General features: G+C 43.0%; 1 protein-coding gene across 1 annotated transcript in view; it reads right to left on the bottom strand.

Annotated features, from left to right (window-relative positions):
• Positions 1-1,968: 1,968 nt before the first annotated feature.
• Positions 1,969-14,697, bottom strand: part of LOC109868813 (laminin subunit gamma-3-like) — a 103,160-nt gene continuing 90,431 nt past the window's right edge. Inside the window, exons 10-13 of the mRNA XM_031802655.1 lie at positions 10,707-10,905; positions 7,099-7,208; positions 3,871-4,107; positions 1,969-1,973 (exon numbers count right to left, since the gene is read on the bottom strand). Of these exons, the coding sequence (XP_031658515.1) occupies positions 1,969-1,973; positions 3,871-4,107; positions 7,099-7,208; positions 10,707-10,905 (551 nt within the window). The remainder of the gene's footprint in view (positions 1,974-3,870; positions 4,108-7,098; positions 7,209-10,706; positions 10,906-14,697) is intronic.

Here is a 14,697-nt window from a genome sequence, read left to right as displayed (position 1 = left end):
ATCTATAATTCCATGTGTATAACTTGTATTATCATCTACATTTATGATGAGTATTTCTGTTGAATGATGTGGCTATGCAAAATCACTGGATGTATTTGGAACTAGTGTCACTAACGTCATAGTGAGGAGACCAAAGCGCAGCGTGATGTGAATACATCCTTTTAATGATAGATGAAAACAAACACGAAGTACACTAAACAAACAAAATATCTAGGCAACATATCAAACCAATCTAGGCAACCATAGACATACATAAACACCTAGATGGTAAACAACCCCATAAACCTACAAAACCCCTAGACAGTACAAAAACACATACATCACCCATGTCACACCCTGACCTAACCAAAATATATAAAGAAAACAAAGAATGCTCAGGTCAGGTCCTGACAACTAGTGAATGTAACGCGCCAATGTAAACTTATATTTTGATAAATATGAACTTTATCAAACAAAACATGTATTGTGTAACATGAAGTCCTATGAGTGTCATCTGATGAAGACCATCAAATGTTAGTGATTAATTTGATCTGTATTCGTGCTTTTTGAAACTCCTCACTTTGGCTGGGGATAAAAATGTCTGTGTTTTTCTGTGGCTTGATGGTGACCTAACATAATCGTTTGTGGTGCTTTCGCTGTAAAGCCTATTTGAAATCGGACACTGTGGTGGGATTAACAACAAGATTTCCATTAAAACGGTATAAGATACATGTATGTTTGAGGAATTTTAATTATGAGATTTCTGTTGTTTTGAATTTGGCACCCTGCACTTTCACTGGCTGTTGCCATATCATCCCGTTAACGCGATTGCAGCCATAAGAAGTTTTTAATCAATTTGAAAAAACATTAGAAGAATCGGCAGCACCTGTTCTCACCCTACACAACACTGAAACCGAGTGTCTGCTGTGCGCATATGACCTGGTGCTACTGTCTCCCACTAAGGAGGGGCGAAAGCAGCATCTAGATCATCTGCACAGGTTCGGTCAGACCTGGGCTTTGACCGTTAATTAAAAAAAACTGAATATAATGATATTCCGTAAAAGGTCCAGAAATCTCATTCGACACAGTTCTATTAGAACACACCAAAAACTACACGAATCTAGGACTAAATATCAGCAACACAGGTAACTTTCACATGGCTGTGAATGAGCAGAGAGACAGAGCAAGAAGAGCATTCTATGCCATTAAAAGGAACATTAAAATCGAAATTCCAATTAGAATCTGGCAAAATAACCAATTGCTCTATATGGCAGTGAAGTATGGAGTCCCCTCTCTAATAATGAATTTACCAAATGGGACAAACATCCAATCGAAATACTGCATGCAGAGTTTTGCAAGACTGTGTTGCAAGTGCAAAGAAACCCGCCAAATAACGCATGTAGAGCAGAATTGGGCAAATACCCCCTCCTCATTCGAATAGAAAAAAGAGCCATCAAATTTTACAACCATCTAAAAACAAGTGATCACAAAACATTTAATTACACGTCCATACAATGTCAAGAGACAAAATAAGAAAAGAGACACATCTGTCGTTCTGCCCTTGAACAGGCAGTTAACCTACTCTTCCTAGGCCGTCATTGAAAATAAGAATTTGTTCTTAACTGACTTGCCTAGTTAAATAAAGGTAAAATAAAAAATAAAAAGTCAACTGGCTCCAAAGCTCAAATCAATAACCCAAACCAACCCCACAGAGCCTCAGGACAGCACTCAGAAAATCTGGTCCAACCAACTCCTCACAAAGAAAAAATAAAAAGATATCACCTATTGGAAAGACATCACACCAAATCTAAGTAAACGTCAATGCTATTTGGCTCTAAACAGACAGGTCATGGTGGCAGACTATCGACCGCTGTGACTGATCGAAAACTGAGGAAAACACTGACTAGGTACAGACACAGTGAGCACAGTCTGGTCATAGAGACCTGTCATCACAGGCAAACCTGGCTGCCCAGAGAGGACAGGCTGTGCTCACTCTGCTCCAGAGGAGAGATATAGACAAAGATGTCATATTTAATGGGTGAAAAGACTAAATGTGTTCTCCTGCCACAACCTGAGGGACAGCCAGTGAAAAGTGCTATGTAATGTCAATAATATTTCCCCATTTAGTTTTGTTTTGGCTTTCATACCATGCCATGTAGCTTCTCAGTCATGTTGAGACTGGTCTACTACTATTGCTTTAATGTATTATTATTATTCTCATTAATATTGTTGTTGTAGTTGCTGTTAATGGTAATCCCATTTCCACTACTATTATTCCTATTGCTGTTGGTCCCATCATTTTTGTTAAATGTATACTTTGACATGGTAAGTAATTTTACTTGCCATGTCAATAAAGTCTATTGAAATGAATTGAATTGAGAGAGAGGGAAAGTCGAGTAGAAAAGAGATGAGAAGAGGGGAGAAGGAAAAAGAAGAGGTTAATTCAAACTTATTTTGGCTGCAGGGGCAGTATTGAGTAGCTTGGGTGAGAGGTGCCCAGAGGTGCCCAGAGTAAACGGCCTGCTCTTCAGTCACAGTTGCTAATATATGCATAGTAATATTAGTATTGGATAGAATACACTCTGAAGTTTCTAAAACTGTTTGAATGATGTCTGTGAGTATAACATAACTCATATGGCAGGCAAAAACCTGAGAAGAAATCCAAACAAGAAGTGAGAAATCTGAGGTTGGTCGATTTTCAACCCAGGCCCTATTGACTTCACAGTGGGATATGGATGAAGTTGCACTTCCTATGGCTTCCACTAGATGTCAACCGTCTTTAGAAACGTGAATGAGGCTTCTACTGTGGTGTGGGGCTGAATAAGAGCTGAATGAGTCAGGTTACTGGCAGAGAGCCATTTCCTGGTCACGTGCATTTCACATGATATCGACCTGCATTCCATGGCTTCTCCAGATACAAAGGAATTCTCCGGTTGGAACTTTATGGAAGATTTATGATAACAACACCCTAAAGATTGATTCTATACTTAGTTTGACAAGTTTCTTCGACCTGTAATATAACTTTTTAAAGTTTTTCTCCGAAGTTATGCTGGACCTGCACGATCGTTTGGATATGTGTACCTAACGCCCTAACAAAAGTAGCTACTTGGACATAAATAATGGACATTCTCGAACAAATCAAGCATTTATTGTGGAACTAGGATTCCTGGGAGTTATTATTTTTCTGAGCTCCGTCTCAGATTATTGCATGGTTTGCTTTTTCCGTAAAGTTTAAAGCAAATCTGACACAGCGGTTGCATTAAGGAGAGGTATATCTATAATTCCATGTGTATAGTATTGTCATCTACATTTATGATGAGTTTCTGTTGAATCGATGTGGCTATGCAAAATCACTGAATGTTTTTGGAACTAGTGAATGTAACGCGCCAATGTAAACTCAGATGGTTTGATATAAATATGAACTTTATCAAACAAAACATACATGTATAGTGTAACATGAAGACCTATGAGTGTCATCTGATGAAGATAATCAAAGGTTAGTGATTAATTTGATCTCTATTGTTTTTTTTGTGACTCCTATCTTTGGCTAGAAAAATGGCTGTGTTTATTCTGTGGCTTAGTGGTGACCTAACATAATCGTTTGTGGTGCTTTCACTCTAAAGCCTATTTGAAATCGGACACTGTGGTGGGATTAACAACAAGATTACCTTTAAAACTCTATAAAATACATGTATGTTTGAGGAATTTTAATTATGAGATTTCTGTTGTTTTGAATTTGGTGCCCTGCACTTTCACTGGCTGTTGTCCTATCGATTCCGTTAACGGGATTGCAGCCATAAGAAGTTAAGAGAAGAGAAAATAGAGGTATAGAGAGGGAATGAGAAAATGAGAGAACAAGAAAGAAAGAAAAACATGAGAGTCTTCTCCTACCTGTCTCAGGGTGGCATGGTCCATGCTGGTGGCAGGTGCAAGGCACACAGGGAGACAGGGGTCCTCCGTTAGGGACCTCTCTGCTGAATCCTGGGGCACAGAGCTCACAGAACTGACCCCCAAATCCAGGAGGGCATGTACACACCTCTACCCAGAGTGCAGGAGGGGTAGAGGGGATAACAGGACTGGAGAAGGGGGCAGCGGAAGCCATGGTTACCCCTGAGAGTTGGGACGTGTCTGGGGAGAGAGGATGGAGATCATTAACACTTTATCTCCAAATCTGGAGAGGTCTTGAATACTCAAACATCCTCAAAAGGCTACTCTCACATCCAGAAGACAATGGTCCACTAATGCTGAGTTTTATCATCAGAAACAAGATTAATCTAGGAATTTAACCAAGTTTGTGTGTGTGTGTGTGTGTGTGTGTGTGTGTGTGTGTGTGTGTGTGTGTGTGTGTGTGTGTGTGTGTGTGTGTGTGTGTGTGTGTGTGTGTGTGTGTGCATACCTGCACCCTTGTGACGTAAATGTGGGCACACACCTATCTACTTCACTCTGAGAATCTCTGATAAAACAAATGTATAAATCAGCGCAGTGGAGCGAGGGAGGAGAGCAGGAGGAAAGGAGGAGAGGAAGAGAAGAAAAAGTGGAGGTATTGGGGGAGCATGAACCCACTGGGATTATTGATTCCTCTTTCCTCTCTTCCTCCATGAATAGTGATGGGGGATAGTCCAGGTTGAATCCTCCTCAGCCGTTGTACAGAATACTACCACCACCACTCAAGGTCCAGTGCCCAGGCTTTCAACAGAGGCTCTTTACCAGGGCCAGTGAGGATGTGTGTGCGTGTATCACGGTGAGTAAGGGATGTGTGTGAGATCAAAAATACAGAATGTGTGAATTAATGAATTAATGTCTAACGAGAGAAAGGGAGAGAGGGAAAGAGCCATTTAAAAAAGACAGAATAAGCATGAGGAAGAGAGAGACCTCTAACAAGTCGTGATCACCCTGATCCTTAAGCAACGATACAACACAGTTAATTTACCATCTGCAACTCAGCCCCCAACCAACTCATCCCCTCCGACTACCATACTCCTGGCCACCAGTTAAACCATCTCCCTCTCCTTCTCCCTCCCCCTGTCTCTCGGCAGCCACCCGCACCTCTCTGATTCAGAGGTGTTGGGTTAAATGCGTAAGACACATTTCAGTTGAATGCATTCAGATGTACAACTGACTAGGTATCCCCCTTTCCCTCTCTCTCTCTCTCTCTCTCTCTCTCTCTCTCTCTCTCTCGCTCTCCTTCTCTGCCCTTCTCGCTCTCCATCTCTATACCCTTTCTTCATCTCTCTCTCCCCCTCACTCTTCCCCTCTTTCCCTTTTTCTCGCTCCCTTTTCCATTCTCTCTACATCTCTCTCTCTCTCCCATTCTTTCTGCCCCTCTCTCCATTCCTCTCTCTCTCTCCCTCCACCCCCCACACCTCTCCCTCTACTGATTATGTGGAAGCCTCCTACCCTAACCTTACATCTTCAACACTACTCAGCTGTCACACAGGATCCTCACCCAACAATGTGACATCCATCGCCTACAGACAATCCTGTCATTAAAATAATAATGAATGTCTTAATCTGTTTTTTGGTGCAGGGGGGGAGAAAAAGGCGAAATTGCACTTTGTGGGATTTTCATATTAACATTTGCTTGGCGGCCTGCGGAGATAAGGCACTTCTAACACTGTTTGAGAATTCATTTGAGACCGAACACAAGTCATTAGCAGTGTTTTCCTCCGCAATGCACAAAGAGGGTGTGTGTGTGTGTGTGTGTGTGTGTGTGTGTGTGTGTGTGTGTGTGTGTGTGTGTGTGTGTGTGTGTGTGTGTGTGTGTGTGTGTGTGTGTGTGTGTGTGTGTGAGAGAGAGAGAGAGAGAGAGAGAGAGAGAGAGAGAGAGAGACCGTGTGCGTCTATGTGTACATGAGTGTGGATGTCTGTGTGTGCATGCACATAGTGTGAATGTGTGTGTGGCTTTGACCCAATGTGAGAGATGGTGTGTATGGCTTTAACTAAAGGGAGAGATGGTGACTTTTAACAGCTGTTCTGTCATCTTTGTGCTCTAATCTAATGTAATGCCTCTCACATCCCCTCAGTACACTGACCTAAACACTATGAGAGAGAGAGAGAGAGAGAGAGAGACCGTGTGCGTCTATGTGTACATGAGTGTGGATGTCTGTGTGTGCATGCACATAGTGTGAATGTGTGTGTGGCTTTGACCCAATGTGAGAGATGGTGTGTATGGCTTTAACTAAAGGGAGAGATGGTGACTTTTAACAGCTGTTCTATAATCTTTGTGCTCTAATCTAATGTAATGCCTCTCACATCCCCTCAGTACACTGACCTAAACACTATGAGAGAGAGAGAGAGAGAGAGAGAGAGAGAGAGAGAGAGAGAGAGAGAGAGAGAGGAGAGAGAGAGAGAGAGAGAGAGAGAGAGAGAGAGAGAATCAGACTGTACCCCCGCTCACTCCATTAAAGAGCAGGGGGTGTGGAAGTACAGACAGGCAATATCTGTGAGCAGAAGTCCTGCTGCTCTTGCCTATGAATTTGGCACAACTCAATGCTTCAGTGAGAGCAAGCATGTGTTGAACACTCAGTGATATAAAGTAGGCCTTAACTGGTAATGAAAATGTGCGTGGGTGCCTCTGTTGCATTTAATAGTCTCAAAGTGGTTGTGTGTATAAACTATAAAGAGTGTGTGTGTGTGTGTACGTACGTGGGTGCATGTGGTCCATATGAGAGTGACTGAGGCAGTGTTACTAAGTGAGATAGAGTTCTGGTACTGAACTTCCCCTGCCAGTGAAATAACTTGACAGCTGATGTTCACGAGGCCAAGTGGTGTTACCATGCAGATTCTCCTCAGAGATGTTCCAGAAGAGGCCGGAGCCAATGAGAGGGCAGCAGGTTGAGAGCAAGTAGTAGGAAGCAGACTGCTGTCCATTAATGAACTGACAGGGTAGAGAGGAACCACATCCAGCTCAATGACTCTTCTGATGGATTTGTTTTACTTTGGTTAAATAAGAACATACTCTTAGTGATAGGGTACAGGAGGCACAAATAATGAACAACACGCTAGCTTGAGGTGTAGCCATTGCCAGTGCACACTGGTGTAGCCAGTGTGCACACACACTTATACACACCCACTCTTACACACATGCACACATGTAAACAAACACACACACACACTTACAGTTGTGTCCTCCTGCGTTGCTGATCTGTATAGCAGTGAGGTTGAAGAGAAGATGGTGGAACTGGAAGGCAGACAAAGAAGGCCTCAGCCTCGTCTCCTCCTTGTGAAGTCTGGAGGAAAACAAACACAAACACAGCTCCATGATTACTGAGGCCCCTACGTTTACTGAGGCCCCTATGATTACCGAGTCCCGCAACATGTTTGTACAGTATTATTACGTGCAGTATGTTTGTAGGAATGAATAAATGCATCAGTCATATCTTCGTCTGAAATGTAGCATGGGATGTTTGTGTTAGTAATGGGAATGTGGAAGCTGTCTGTTGGACATACAGCTCCTACTCTGTCCTGTGTGTGAATGTGTTATATTTGGGCAAGGTATATCCGCTATATGTCCTCTGTGTCTATGAGTTAGTGTTGACAGTATATGACATTTCCTCTGTATGTGAAAAAAATGTGTGTCCAGTCTATGGACCACACAGACCTCTCCCCCTCTACAGAGGTCCTCGTTCCCCGGCCCCTAGACTGCCATAGTTATAAAAGGAGACAATTACAAACACAGCCTCACAGCCCCCCGGTAATGGAGCTCTGCTCTGCTGCTGTGTAGCGATAAGCAGGGGTTGATGTGAAAGTGAGAGAACTCTCTGCCATGTCTTCCCTATGGAGCACTGTCCATTTTGGTTCTAATCAGAGCCGGGCAGAGCCAGAGACACTGAGACTGTAATTAAGGAATGCTAGTATGAGAGGAACATCATCAGATGACCAGGAATCCACTGGAGATCTGTGCATAGTGTGTGGTTTGTTTTACTATCTTTGTGGGGACCAAACAACGGATTCCCATTCAAAATCCCATTTTCCCTAACCCTAAACCTAATCCTAATCCTTAACCTATCCCTAACCTTAACCTCAAACCCCTAACCTTAACCCTAAACCGAACCCTAACTCCTAACCCTAAACCTTACCCTTAACCGTAACCCTAATCCCAATTCTAACCCCTAACCCTAAAATAGCCTTTTACCTTGTGGGGACCTGCGAAATGACCCCAAATGTTCCTTATTTTACTATCTCTGTCAGGACTTCTGATCCTAACAAGGATAGTAAAACCAAACACACACACACATACACAGATAGATAGAGACACAGAGGGGCGGAGAGGAGAGCCTCCCGGGTGGCGCAGTGGTCTACCAGAGACTCTGGGTTCGAGCCCAGGCTCTGTCGCAGCCGGCCGCGACCGTGAGGTCCATGGGTCAACGCACAAGTGGCCTAGCGTCGTCCAGGCTAGGGAGGGTTTGGCCGGTAGGGATATCTTTGTCTCGTGTAAGGTGTTTCCTCCGACACATTGGTGCGGCTGGCCTCCAGGTTGGTTTCGCACTGTGTTAAGAAGCAGTGTGGCTTGGTTGTGTTTCGGAGGACGCATGGCTCTCGACCTTTGTCTCTCCCGAGCCCTTACGGGAGTTGTAGTGATGAGACAAGACAGTAACTACTAACAATTGGATACCACGAAATTGGGGAGAAAAATCAAAAATCTAAATCAAAAATCTAAATAAAAAAAATATTTTTTTTTTAATTAACATTTTTAAATTAAAAAAGAGGGGTGGAGAGGAGAGAGATGAGGAGGAGAAGAGAAAATAGACAGAAGAGAAAAGAGAGGATGAAGACGAAGAGAAGAGAACCAGAATACACAAACATGTATCCTGTTTACACATTTAGAACGAAAAGTATCCACCCCTTGTGTCGCCCCACAGTCTACACTGTAATGGAGAACAACAAAGGCTAACTCCTCCAACACTATTTAACATGCGGGCATCAACCCCCCCCCCCCCCCCCCCCCAGTCTCTGAACACCCCTATCCACCCCTTGTGTCGCCCCACAGTCTACACTGTAATGGAGAACCATTCCAGTGTTTTACTTGCTATATTGTATTTACTTTGCCACCATGGCCTTTTTTGCCTTTACCTCCCTTCTCACCTCATTTGCTCACATTGTATATAGACTTGTTTATACTGTATTATTGACTGTATGTTTGTTTTACTCCATGTGTAACTCTGTTTCGTTGTATCTGTCGAACTGCTTTGCTTTATCTTGGCCAGGTCGCAATTGTAAATGAGAACTTGTTCTCAACTTGCCGACCTGGTTAAATAAAGGTAAAATAAATAAAATAAATAAAGAACAACAAAGGCTAACTCCTCCAACACTATTTAACATGTGGGCATCACCCCCCCCCCCCCCCCCCCCCCCCCAGTCTCTGAACACCCCTATCCACCCCTTGTGTCGCCCCACAGTCTACACTGTAATGGAGAACAACAAAGGCTAACTCCTCCAACACTATTTAACATGTGGGCATCAACCCCCCCCCCCCAGTCTCTGAACACCCCTATCCACCCCCCTACTCCCTGTGATTATAAGTGATCCTGGTGTCTGCTGGAAACACAGAGCCACTTATCCTGGCTAATACATTCAACACATTCACACAACACATGCAGGCTCACAGTCATAACATACAGCATGCTATCTGTCACTCAGAGTACATAGCCAGGGAATGGGGAAGTGTGTGTTATTGTCAGTCAAATGACACAAACACAGGCATGGATAAACACACACACAAACACACACACACCACTCCACTTCCCAGCTGATCCATCTCAACGTAACCGTGTGGAGCCAGGAAGAGAGCTCCAGCAGGAGGGGATGCTGTGTGTGTATGTGTTTGTGTGTGTGTGTGAGAGAGAGTGTGTAGGGACAGATATCTGTCTCTCTAATGACGTGTGTGGAGCCTGTCTCCATAGATGGCCCACCCAGGAGGGAAAGGGGGGACCAAACTGCCCCTTCACCAAGGGCTGGGGGGCAGGAGGGAACTCATTAAGGCTTCCGCATGCTTCGGTTTGGCTGGCGCCTAGTCGAACTTGGCTAGGTGAACTGAATGAATCTGCTCGCCTACTCCCTAAAAATACCTTTGCTTGAAAAAGTAGTCAACATTTATCTAAGATAACTCAAGAAGTCTGTCATTCATTATTTATTTTTTGCAGAGGATATCTTTGTCGCGCAATTTTACATCTAACTAAGATGATTGGTGCAGTATTTCTCAAGGGAAAAAAATTGCTTGAAAAAGTAGTCTATTATTGAATGACAACAAACACTTAATTGAAGAATCCTTACTGTTGACCCATGACAGATGAAAGTGTGTAGACTTTGGCTCCAAACTTCGACTTGGCTCGAGAAAAAACATGTTTTGCACGAACAGCAGAAAATAAACTTTCACCAAATATCGTCATAATATATGCACAAACTGTGACGAACTGTTTTGGATGGGAAGCATAAGGACACCTTTAGTGGTGGACAGTAACCAGAAAGGACACGACTATGTCTGACACAAAGTCAGAAGGCAGATTCCATAGTATCTCAATCCAGATAGGGATCATATTGCCATGAAGATGGTACTGTTCATCCACACAGCCTGAGGTATGTATTTGTGACATGTGTAATATCATGTATAGTAGCACAATGGTAGTAGCCTTGTAGTATGTCATACACATATGCACACATGCTATACACATATACCAAACTCACATATGCACACCTCAGCTAATGTTGCCGCCTTAGACAGGTTTTACCTGAGAGTGAAGGTGTGCTGGGGAGCGAGGCCCGGCTGGTGGACAGGTCCATGTTGGGGTGAAAGGTCAGCTGACAGGGTGGTTCCCGATCCTTCCAGGAGCACTGTGGCACTGATAGGGAGGAGGTACTGGGCCTCGGCCGTGAAGGTCAGGGAAAGGAGCTGGCCGTAGCTCAGGAGATGGTTCCCCAGGAACCTCTCTACAGGAGGGAGGGGAGACAGACAAACAGACATGCTTTTAGCTATCTCACATCCTCCCAGAGAGAAAGAGAGACAGAGAGAGAGAGAGAGAGAGAGAGAGAGAGAGAGAGAGAGAGAGAGAGAGAGAGAGAGAGAGAGAGAGAGAGAAAGAGAGACATGTCAATAAGTCCCATTGAGAGAGAGAGAGAGAGAGAGAGAGAGAGAGAGAGAGAGAGAGAGAGAGAGAGAGAGAGAGAGAGGAGAACCTCTTATCATTACTGTGTGGGATTTCAATTGTTTTGTGTTTGTGTATGTTTGCAAGTGTGTACATCTGAGAGTGAACTAGTAAGGGATTGATTTAGTATGAGTGTGTGTTTGTACGAGTGTGTGTGTAAGTGTGAAAGAGAGAGGGTCCACGTTGGGGTGAGTGTGTGTGTGAGGGAGAGAGAGAGAGAGAGAGAGAGAGAGAGAGTGAGTGTGTGTGTGTGTGTGTGTGTGTGTGTGTGTGTGTGTGTGTGTGTGTGTGTGTGTGTGTGTGTGTGTGTGTGTGTGTGTGTGTATGGTAAAGTGCGAGGGCCGAGGATCTTGTAGCCCACAGGTCACAGTGGCAGTCTGGCTGTAATTACCCTCATTACAGCACATTAACACCACTTCAAAGAGCCACACACACACACACACACACACACACACACACACACACACACACACACACACACACACACACACACACACACACACACACACACACACACACACACACACACACACACACACACACACCAAGCCATGCGTACACACACACACATTCCAACCACTTTTCAAACCAGCACACTCACAGCATACAACATGATCAGCAGCCAGGGAGCCTCTAATAAAACAACAAATTGGAAAAACTATCCCATCTTGAGTTATGGGTGGGTGAGGTGAAAGACTCAATAAAATGGTGTTTGTGGAAATATGTAAAAATAAAACAATAATAAGTATGCTAAGAGGAGATGGATAAGCATCCATTATTCAAGATTGATTGCAGCAATAAAAACAGCAGTGCACTTTTATAAACGAGGCAGACATTTCTCAGTAAGGCAATACGAAACAGCAGTGTGACACACACACACACACACACACACGCACGCACGCACGCACGCACGCACGCACGCACGCACGCACGCACGCACGCACGCACGCACGCACGCACACACACACACACACACACACACACACACACACACACACACACACACACACACACACACACACACACACACACACACACCTGTCTGCTCACCTCACAGTCACATCTGATATTTGGAGGACCAGCCTTTATCATCCCAAGCACACTGCCCAGTGCTGGATGACTGCTCTCTGAGTTTATGGACTGATGGTCTGATGGACTGGGTTTATGGGCTGATGGTCTGATGGACTGGGTTTATGGGCTGGTGGTTGACCTCTGATCCTACAGTTTGTTTAGAGTTGTAATGTTATTTACTGTGTGACAGGCTACAGGTTTGCTCTGCTTTAGGATATTTGGAGGAATTTTGAAGAGCATTATAGGATGATGTTGAAGAGGTGATTCAACCAGTACGGTTTGTGTCATATTTCAGGGGCACAACTTTGGTTTTAGAATGTGGGGGGGGGACATAACCTAGCAGGGGGTCTGGGACTCCTCCCTCAGATTTTTTTGGGGCATCTGAAGCTAATTTCCTGTATTTCTACTAGGGCTTTCCCTGACCCAAAACAATATTTGTTGCCAAGAGTAGTCTCTTTTTGACCAATCGATTGGTCGAAATTGTAAAATGTGTATTTTCCCATATATTGAAACACACTATGTATTTGAATAAAATCAACGATATGATGCTTTAAGCTGTTTGATTAAATAACTAAGACTGAAGAGGGAGTCAGAGATCAAGATAGCATAACCAGAAAAAAAACTGTTCCCGACCCTCCTTCTCATGCTGATGCTGGACTTGGCAGATTCTGCTGTTATGCTCCTGAAGTTACCATAATAGGCTAAAGCACTGGCTGGCAATCTATTCCATTTGGAGTGCCAATTTGTCTTACCATTTCCACTAATCTGTCACTTTTATTGCCAACTATGTAAAAAAAAGCCTACATAAATCCAACACATAAAAACATTGCAGCCTGCAGGTAGAAAATATACTGATAAAAATAAATATCTTATAAATCACATCAGCTATAGCATGTCTGAAACTAACTTAACCAACTTGGAACATTGTATAACATATTCTGGGCCCTCAGAGTTTCCCGCGCCAGTGACCTTGGGACAGACACAGCTGTCGGCTGGTTGTGCAATGCATAATAATTAATTAGGTATTACATTTTTCCCTTTAATGCCAAGTGGTTATCAAAGGGAGAAACCTGGAAATATTTTTCAAATATTTTGAGGAACTATTGTCATTCTCAATTGATTCTAAAAACAGACATTGTTTACTTGCTGTTTGAGGTGAAGAGACATTTGAGAAGCTCCACAGCTCACTAGTGGTGATCGGCCACTTTTTTTCAATTTTCGCCTAAAATGACATACCCAACTGTAATTGCCTGTAGCTCAGGCCCTGAAGCAAGGATATGCATTTTATTGGTACAATTTGAAAGGAAACACTTTAAAGTTTGTAGAAATGTGAAAGAAACATAGGTGAATATATATATATATATATATATTATTTAACCTTTATTTAACTAGGCAAGTCAGTTAAGAACAAATTCATATTTACAACGATTGCTTAGGAACAGTGAGTTAACTGCCTTGTTCAGTGGCAGGCAGAACAACAGATTTTTACCTTGTCAGCTCGGGGATTCAATCCACCAACCTTTCGGATATTGGCCCAATGCTCTAACCAGTAGGGTACCTGCCACCCCTAATATAACACATTAGATCTGGTAAAAGACAATACAAAGAAAAAACAAACATTTATTTGGTACATTTTTTTGTACCATCATCTTTGAAATGCAAGATAAAGGCCATAATGTATTATTCCAGCGCAGGTGCAATTTAGATATTGGCCACTAGATGGCAGCAGTGTATGTGCAAAGGTTTAGTCTGATCCAATGAACCATTGCATTTCTGTTCAAAATGTTGTATTAAGACTGCCCAAATGTGCCTAATTTGTTTATTAATAACTTTTCATGTTCAAAATTGTGCACTCTCTTCAAAGAATAGCATGGTATTCTTCCACTGTAATAGCTACTCTAAATCGGACAGATCAGTTAGATTAACAATCTTTTTGGCAATATCAGATATGTCTATGTCCTGGGAAATGTTCTTGCTAATTTCAACCTCATGCTAATCGCATTAGCCTACGTTAGCTCAACCATCCCGCAGGGAATCCAACAATCCTGAATAAGTTAAGACAATCAGAGATACTATCAGACATTCCCAAATGGGCACATTTATAGGCCTACATTTGCGCACAGCCAGGTAGACTAGTCCTACAGTACTTCTACACAGTATGTGTAATCAGGTGGACGTCCTTACTCAACATTGACAGGAGCAGGAACATTGACATTGGTGTCAAACAAAAGACGATTAATAAATTGACAAAACTCGTAAATGGAATGAAATAAACAAAAACGTGTTTCTCACAAGTGTAGCATAGGTTGTGGGTTCTGCAAAACACATGTTCACTCCGACAATGACAACGGTAAAAGACAGTAATAATAATATCTTGAATGCATTAACAGAAATGACTGTACCTAAACAAACTTTGCAGATGATAAATTATGTGAATTAATGGACGGCTAAATGCAGGCTACGACTGGTGATATATGTAATGGGGAATTGATAGACACAGCAAACA

Source organism: Oncorhynchus kisutch, linkage group LG23, assembly GCF_002021735.2.
Source record: "Oncorhynchus kisutch isolate 150728-3 linkage group LG23, Okis_V2, whole genome shotgun sequence".
NCBI lineage: Eukaryota > Metazoa > Chordata > Actinopteri > Salmoniformes > Salmonidae > Oncorhynchus > Oncorhynchus kisutch.
Note: the sequence above shows the minus strand (reverse complement) of the source record. Positions and strands in the feature narration are given on the sequence as shown.